Source organism: Glycine soja, chromosome 17 (genome assembly GCF_004193775.1).
Source record: "Glycine soja cultivar W05 chromosome 17, ASM419377v2, whole genome shotgun sequence".
NCBI classification, from domain to species: Eukaryota; Viridiplantae; Streptophyta; class Magnoliopsida; order Fabales; family Fabaceae; genus Glycine; species Glycine soja.
This window is the reverse complement of record NC_041018.1, coordinates 12,277,912-12,286,799: the sequence shown is the minus strand read 5'-3', so window position 1 is coordinate 12,286,799 and position 8,888 is coordinate 12,277,912. Positions and strand designations below refer to the sequence as shown.

General features: G+C 30.8%; 1 protein-coding gene across 1 annotated transcript; it reads right to left on the bottom strand.

The window, feature by feature from the left end:
* Nucleotides 1-747: 747 nt before the first annotated feature.
* On the bottom strand, nt 748-6,040 carry LOC114392287 (cationic amino acid transporter 6, chloroplastic-like). The gene is made up of 5 exons (XM_028353356.1): nt 5,555-6,040; nt 5,143-5,365; nt 4,480-4,810; nt 3,972-4,200; nt 748-1,797 (listed from the first exon to the last, which is right to left on the bottom strand). Exons 1-5 carry the CDS (start codon nt 5,943-5,945, stop codon nt 1,250-1,252), a joined length of 1,722 nt encoding a protein of 573 aa, XP_028209157.1. The 5' UTR covers nt 5,946-6,040; the 3' UTR covers nt 748-1,249.
* Between the last annotated feature and the right edge of the window lie 2,848 nt (nt 6,041-8,888).

The window sequence follows — 8,888 nt, the reverse complement described above, 5'->3', positions numbered from 1 at the left end:
CATCTATATGGTACATGTACATGTACGAAAAATTCACCTAATCCTACATTGTAAAGGCCAATAATATTACTTTTTTTTTGCAGTGCCAGTAATATCACTTAATCCTCCTATCACCACGTTTGAAGTATTGTCTCTGATGTTCAATGAATCATCACAATTTTGTCCCTAAAAATGGTTTCGGAGAGTTAAAAAAAAAATGTTTATACATTGTCCTTAGCTTTTAGTCCTTAACAGATACAAGACTTTTTGGGCATACCAAAACATATACAAAATAGTTGACAGAAAAAATCAAGTATAAACCTTCTTAAGAAAGTACATGTAATAATATATGTAAGAGCTTGGAAGAACTCGCCCTCCTTCCCCTAGAGATCAAAAAGACTTCCCGGGTCCAACTTTATCGTTAAGATCACCGTTCTACCACTTTTTTCCATAAAAAAAAAAGGGTCATTTATAAAGATTTCTAGGACGTTTTATTATGATTATGCATTTATATAATAACTAAGGGTTCTCTCTCACTTATTAATTATGTTGTTCCATTGTGATTTCACATGTATTTTGTTGTCAATATTTTAAAATCTCATTATTTCCTTGCTTCCTTTTCTACTCGTCAGTACTGTATAAGATGGCTTTGTACGTATGGAGAATATGGTGAAAGAAATTAATAAGGCCTAGTGATGACAGTAATGTTCTTAATTATCCAGAAGAAAAAATAAAGTGAGAAAGAAAAAATCAGTAACCAAGTGGACATACAACAACAATAATACTAGTACTAATAATTAATAAGAGGAATACAAGGCTGATATATATACACTTTTATGCCCCATGTAAGGAATTTTATAGGTTGGCATATATATAGCTTGGTCCTTAATTCAACCCATCTTTTCCAAAGATACTGAAGAGATTGCTAAACTAATTCAACCTCATGATTTTGACCCACCACATTTCACTTTTGACGTGCTACCGAAATGACATAACATCGATACAATTCAACAAGTGATTTCTTCAGTAGTAGTACTATTCAAAAGACTGCAGATTGCGCCCGGCCAGATTGGACTTGAACTCAATTCAATGTTTCCCACTACTACTAAAAAGAATCATTGTTGCTTGAAGAGTTCATCACCAATATATTGCAACATTCCTTTAGAATATCCCCATCTGTCTCTTTCCCACAAATTAAATTAAATTAAATGTACTTAGCTACATAATATTATTTTCTTATTTTTGGCCCAATTGAATTTGATTGCTTCAATTAGTGCACTTGAATAATTTCTACCTTGGTATGCAAGTTGTTTACACTTGAATCCACTTCATTCTCAGTCTCCTCAGCCTCATAAGTGTTGTGGACGCCATAGAGCACGTAGAAGATTGTAATGAGACATGCCCATATGGCAAATCGTTGGAAAGAGAGGATTTTGAGGGTTGTCATGAGGAAAACGTTAAGGAAGATGGACATGGCGGGTGGCCATGGCATGAATGGCACGGACCAATGAATAGTAGTAGTCGTAGTAAGTACCACGTGTTGAAAGAAGGCAGTGATGGCGATCATAAACCCGCCAAAAAGTAGGAGAACCCACCATTGCTGCTTGAACTTCCACGCAAGGGAGAAGCATAGTGCACTTAGGGAAAGGAGAAAGAGGAAAACGAGAGTGTGCGTAGGTGGGGCATGGCTAGTGATTACATATCGACGGTATATAAGAGCGTTGGCTACCATGTAGAACACCAACAGTGTGCCGATGCTAATCAACTCAATTATAATGTCAAGCTCGGTGAATAGTGTAATTGTTGCTGTGCAAAGTCCTACATCAATAACAACAACAAAAGAACAAATATTTATTTATATATATATGGTATGGTATCCTTCACATTTCCCTTTACCTTTCTTGTTTTTATTTAGTTAATTAATCTCCACTTTCTTCTCTTATGTTTTTGTTTTTTAATATAATGTTTCCATGACATGACATTTGTATGTGTCGATCTTGCCAAGTTTTTTTAATTAAAGTTATTACCTAGTCAAGTATATAGATGTTGAATCATCGTTTCATTTGTTCATAAAATTAATATTAAAAATATAAAACATAATCAACATAATGGCTTAATTTTAATAATTATTAAAGAAAATACATCAAGTAAAGTTAAAATAAAAGTTCATCTATGTTCAGTTTAACTTGAGAGTAGTACAAGACTAGAACTAATGAATGAAACTTAACTAATGTCGAAGTTGTTTTTTTTTTACATATTAACAATTAATGGATATATTAATTAGATTTTCTCAAAAAAAAAAGTACTATCCCAACTTATGACATGCGTCTTTAAAGGGTTTGGGGGAAAGATAATGTTTTAAATTGTTTTATTAATTAGATTTTCTTTGAGAGGTGTTTTATTAGAATTTTATTTTATGTACCACTATTTAGAATTATTGTGACTGCAGTTTAAAACACTGCTGTGGTTTAGCTTTTGAGAAAACAATATCTTAAAAATACATTCAGTAATCTGTATTATTTTATTTTATTTTTTTGAAAAAAATGAGTTGAATGTTTCTATATTACACTTGTTGATTGCATTTGAGAAAAAAAAATTGATATTTTTTAAATATTTAAATTTTGAAAGACCAATAACCTTTTATATATATATATATATATAACTTGGGACATAGAAAAATTAACATATCATATGTCATTAAACTTTCACCAATGTCTATTAATTGATATTCTTATACTCATGATGTATATATACACATTCAGTGAAAGATAAAATAACAAAAAGATAAAAAAAAAATGAAAGATGGAATAAGTAATAGGATGTGACAAGAAAAATTAAGGTACGTAGAAGAGAGGTGAAGGTATTGCAGAGTTGTATATACTACTAAATAGAAGAATCCCAGCATCTATTTTTTTAAATCTATAACTGCCACTATTAATTATTTATCTATAGATTTAAAGATAAACATGGCATTAATAAAACGCTAAATTATTCATATTCAACTGATAAAAATTAATTGTATTCAATTACTATTGATTATATATCTGTTTTTTTTTTTGGAACAAGTTGGTTATATCACTTGAATTTCTCCTTATCACTTTAAATATTCTATTAATTTTTTAATAAAAAATTAAAATACAATTTGATTGACGACACATAGTTTCAACCAAAACTGTGGACTAAAGTTATTGAAAACCGAATACATAAACCTCCCTTTCTATATACAACAATTAATGCAGTGAGAAAAGACTAAGATAATGTTTTATAGATATAAAAGTTAAATTAAGTATTCTGATAAGACAAAAAGTCCTTCAAATTGAAGTTTATATATCGTGAATGAGAGAGAACCATGCTAGGCAATGAAGGTGAATAGCAAAAATTAAAGCACACATAAGAAGTTTGATACTAAACGCCGACTATTTAATGTAAGGTGGTTAAAAAATTATTAAGTATTAAAAATAGAGTGTAAATAACTACATATTAAAAAAAACTAACTGTTAGTTATCCCGTCGTAATTAATATATCTGATCTTTTAGGTGACTCAAAGTCATCCTGATACTGAACTTTAGAGAAACATAGCATATTAAGAAACGTGAAAAGACATTATAAAGTACTTATGCTAATAATGAACATGTCGTTATTTGATTGAACCAAAATTTAAATATGTGATTCTTCACTAAACAAATGCCTTAATTAATTACTAGCCCAAATTACAACTTATTTTATTGCAGATCAATACTGAGTCATCATTTTCCGTATCACTACTCATTATATGCATAAAAATCAAAAGTGATCAGTTTCCGTATCCTCAAGTGTGTTAGTAAACCAAACATTTATAGAAAAGTGCATGTTGAAATATCTACGATTCTTCTAGAGAAAAAACACAAAAAAGTTCAAATAGCCGAACCTAGTATATATAATGGCTTGAGCTTTTTTCATAATTAAGACATAAACTACACACCAAATTAAGACACATAAACAAATTTGCTTACCCAAAAAGACCGTGGCATTCAATGGTGTGCCGGTTGAAGGATGCACTTTGGCTAACCAAGATGGCACAAGCCGTGCCCTTCCTATAACACAAAGGTATCTTGCTTGGCCTAACATGGCAACCAAGAGAGAAGCCACTATTCCCAAACTTGCACCTGCCCCAACAAGGTTGCTTGCCCAATTCCAACCAATTTTCAGAAAAGCTATTGAAAATGATGCTTTCTCTGATATCTATATTAAGCCACATAGTAATTAATTAGCTTTATCATTAACACAACAAATATTATACTATATGATTCGTAAAGTTAGGCTCCAATTCATTCTTACTAGAAACTAAGGAATTGAGAGGCTTCATATATATGCCACTAATTGTTTGATATACTACTGATTACTGAAGGAGTTATAATGTTATAATGATGGTCGAAGAAAGATCGTGGATTTGAATTTCTTACACTAGCAAAAACTATATATTTAACTAACAATCGATAAAAAAAACTACCGAGTGCTGACCTTGTTGTAAGGAACCATCATGCACAAAGACAGAGCCATTAGGCAATAAAGCAAAGTGGTTATAAGAACTGAACCCACAATTCCAATGGGTAGGCTCTTAAAAGGGTCTGTAACCTCCTCAGCCATGGTTGAAGCTGAGTCATAGCCTATATAACTGAAGTAGACTATTGCTGCTCCATCAAGAACACCTCTAGCACCAAAAGGAGCTAGTCCTTTTGGAGAAACCAAGTTTTTGGCACTTCCATTGCAATAACCAGCGATTATGATGAATCCAAAGAAAATAATATGAAAGGCTGTCATAATGAGGTTCAACATGGAGCTTTCCTTTGTACTGCAATCAACAAGAAAATAACAATAAAAAAAGAAGAATAATTAAAACAAGCACTTTCAAAATTCCACTAAACCTTGACAAACATTAAAATAAAATTGTAAATAATTAATGGTTCAGCATTATGATTAAAAAACAAAAGCCAAATAGGTAATAAAGTAGTTTGTTAGTTGTCACATAACAGGATAATATATTTAAATGTTTATCCAATGAAATTTAGATGACTAAAAACTGATAATAAGCAGATAGCATCATAGCCAAAACCACATATTCCAAGCAGAAGAGAAAAAAATATTATAGAATTAGTAACAGTTAAATTAATATATCAATCAAACCTATGACACAAGAAGAGAGTGAGAATAAGAATGAGAGCCACTGCTGGAAAATCCAGCATGTTATAATCCTTTGGCAAGCCAGGGACTTCCACTCTCCACACATTTGGATCATTTTCTCCAAATGCAATGCTCAAATATTCTGTGAAGCTCCTTGCCACGGCAGCGTTTGAGAACACATACTCCATTAGTATATTTGCCCCAGCAAAATATCCCAAGAATTCCCCTACACATCACACACAATTACAAGTAAATTCAAAAGGTATATATAGTAAACTAAAATCCAATGGACCAACGAAGAGTCTAACTCAGTTGATTGAACAACATATGTATTATTATAAACTTCTTTATATTTGTTTTCGATTCAGATAAAAAGAAAAACTAAAATTCAATGGAATAAAAAAAAGGTTTGTACCAAAAGTTAATCTTAAATAACTGAAAGCTCCTCCAGCAACTGGTACTTGAACAGCAAATTCAGTGTAACACAAAGAGGAGAGAAGGGCTGAAATTCCTGCTATGATGTAGGAAATGAAGACTGAAGGACCAGAGTGGTGAAGGGCAACAGAGCCAGTAGTGACAAAGACTCCAACACCAAGCATTCCTCCAACACCAAGAGCCACAAGATCATGCCACTTGAGCTTCCTCTTCATGTCAGCACCAGATCTGTGCCTCACTTGGTTGAATTCCTGTTCTGGGGTCCAAGTGGCTAGCATTCTCTTTCTGAGCCTGTGAGGGGTTTGGGATAGGGAATGCAAATAACTTGACAACCTTTTCATGCTGCTTGTTGCAGTGTGGATGTTAGACATTATTATTAATGTCTGTGTAAGCACTGATGAGCTTCTTTTGGCTTGGCTTCAATAAGGAGTGGATTGAAGGTTTTAAATAAGAAGTTGGGAGAGGGAATATTGCTATGCTTTTCTTGGTTCCTTTTGCTAACAGTTGATAATTAAGAGGGCCTAGCCAAATGTCCCTAGCCTAGTTCTGACCAGAAATTATTATATGGATCATGGGACCCATGGTCCCCAAACAATCACAATTACAATATATGACCCATAATTAATTAAATATTATTAATTCTCTTTCATAAATTAATTAAAAAATTAATTGCGTTATAAAAAAATCATGAATATAATAATTCAAACTTATTTAATAATTTCTTTTTTTACACCATTAGTAAGTGTTATTTATAGTTTGGTTTAATTAGTGTTCAGAGTTTTTTATGTTAGTTTAGAACAAATTTATTTTCAACATAATTAATAATTATTATCAATTTCTAAATTTATTTATAATTTATTGCTATATTTATTTAATTATTATTATCCTTAATAATTACATGTCATTTGTAGGGCTATTCAATATTTTTTTTATCAAAGCAAATAACATTTTGTTTAACCATTTTTTTCATTCTTTTCTCTTTTTAACTTTTGTTAGTTACCAAATTAACCTTCTCTCTCTTCCTCTTTTATGTCTGTTTTTTTCTTCCTTTCGCCTCTGTATCATTTCACGTGAATTATTGAAGTTACTGATATCATCTTGTTATGTTATTTATGAAAATTTCAGTAAATAATATCAACATCTAATCCTATTTTTTAAGAGGAAAATTAATATCACTTAATTATAAAATTTTGACAAATAGTTTTATAGTTTAAAAAACCTAGAAGAATAACTAATCAATGAAATTGATGAATTACCTCTAACTTACTTTTTGGACGCAAGCATCCAACGCGAAAATAAGAAGAAGAAAAAAAAGGGAAAGGCTAATTTATTATTGAAGAAAATGTTAGCTTTGCAAGGGGAATATCACGATATGATGAAGAGGAACTTTGACCTAATTCTTTAGAATTTTCCCTGGAGATGAAACAATGAAAAGATGTGACAAGCATCCACAAAAGCACCGAAAGATTTCTCTTCACTAAGACTCAAGAATAGTTGGACATGATTCTTGTGTACAAAATATCACATTGTGCAGTGCGTGGCCACTAATACAGTTGTGAATTGGTGCTTGTATGGTATTAATTAGAGAAAGGAAACAAGTGACCGTTCTTTATTAGACGGAATCATTCTGTATAAATAATTAATTGGCAGTCTCAAAGTTTCCTAGTTAATTTTCCAGTATAATTATCTATCCAAGTATGACACACCAGTTCAATAAACATTAATTTGGAAATTGTTACTAAAAAGAAGATATTGTTCCCTTTTAAATTAAGGTTCAAATCTAGCTTCCATTTTATTTTTTCTTTGGAGGGCACAGGGCCCGGGAGTCATGTATGACAGCCAATAACTTGCTTTTATAACTCTCCCTTCTATATATGAGCTACCTACATTCAAATTCAAAAAGTTCATCTTTCTCGCTTAGATATATTAATTTCTGATGAATCTTACGCTGATAACAAGTGTAAGTTTAGTATGAAAATAAATTAATTTTAAGTTTAATTACATGTAGACAATAATACACATGTCATTCCCCTCTCTCTCTATATATATTTTATTGTGTGTGTGTGTGAACTTGTCAATCACTTTTAAATTCCGATCCTGGACCTAATGAATGGCGCTAGCTGACATAAGGAGTGATCATCACTTCTCCCTGTCCCATTAAGCTGTTGAGATTTGAGGTTAATTTTAACATGTTTGAGTTAAATTTCAAATTATTTCAACTTTATATTTTTTTTTAAAAAAGTACTAGTATAAGTTTTAGGAACAATTGTATATTAACAATAATATTTTTATTTCACTTCAAAAAACAATTTTTTATTTAATAGATAATATTTTGTATAACATGTTACATTTATAATGTCATTATTTATTTTAAAATATATGATGTAAAATAATTTAAATCTTAAACTTCTATTTTATAAGTTTAACTATATATAATATTAAAATTAATATATTACATTTAAAAGTTGGATTGATTTGATCCTATTTCAATTATTATTGATGTTAATTGAGTAGAGTTCAAATTCAAATAAATAACTATCAAAATTTTAAGATAAATCCATCATCATTTGTTCATCCCAAGCTTACTTCTTTAGTGTTTGACCTAAAAAAATGTGTTTTTTATTTATATTTTTTGTTTTTATTTTCTGAAAATAATTTTTATTTTTAAATTGCTAAGATGAATCTAGAAAGCTTATTTGATTTTACTTCTTGTTTTCATTTTCAATTTCTTGTTCGGCTCATCACAAACTTCAGCGTCTGTCCGTCCACCACTCCTCTACTATTGATTGCTACCTCTGTTGTGTTTTGCGTCCAAATCCAGTAACGATTTTCGTCACCGACTTCAAAATATATCTGAAATTAAAGCACGGTTAACCTAGTGCACTTTGTATCATACTTGCAGTGATATTATGACGCATGCAGCATCAATTAGAGAATGAATCACAATATTTAGCTTACGTCACGACATCTTATATAATTCAAATTCCATGTGACCAGCTTGCCATGATTCTCTACTAAGGTAAAGGTAGTAATTAAACCTCGATTTCAGGTTTCATAAAAATAAAATACACATTTTTTTTATTATTAACTTCTAACTGTACGTGATCAATTTGCAAATCCCTGACAATTTATTGAAATTTGATATCTTAGCATATATCCGGAATCTATATCCAACTCTTCACCTAAGACATTAACTAGATTTGATGTTATTTGCAAGAATGTACCCTTTATATAGTCTAGTAATTAATTTTACGACTCGTGTAGGGTATATACCTATATAAGCTCCTTCCCAACCCCATGAGGAATTTTAGATA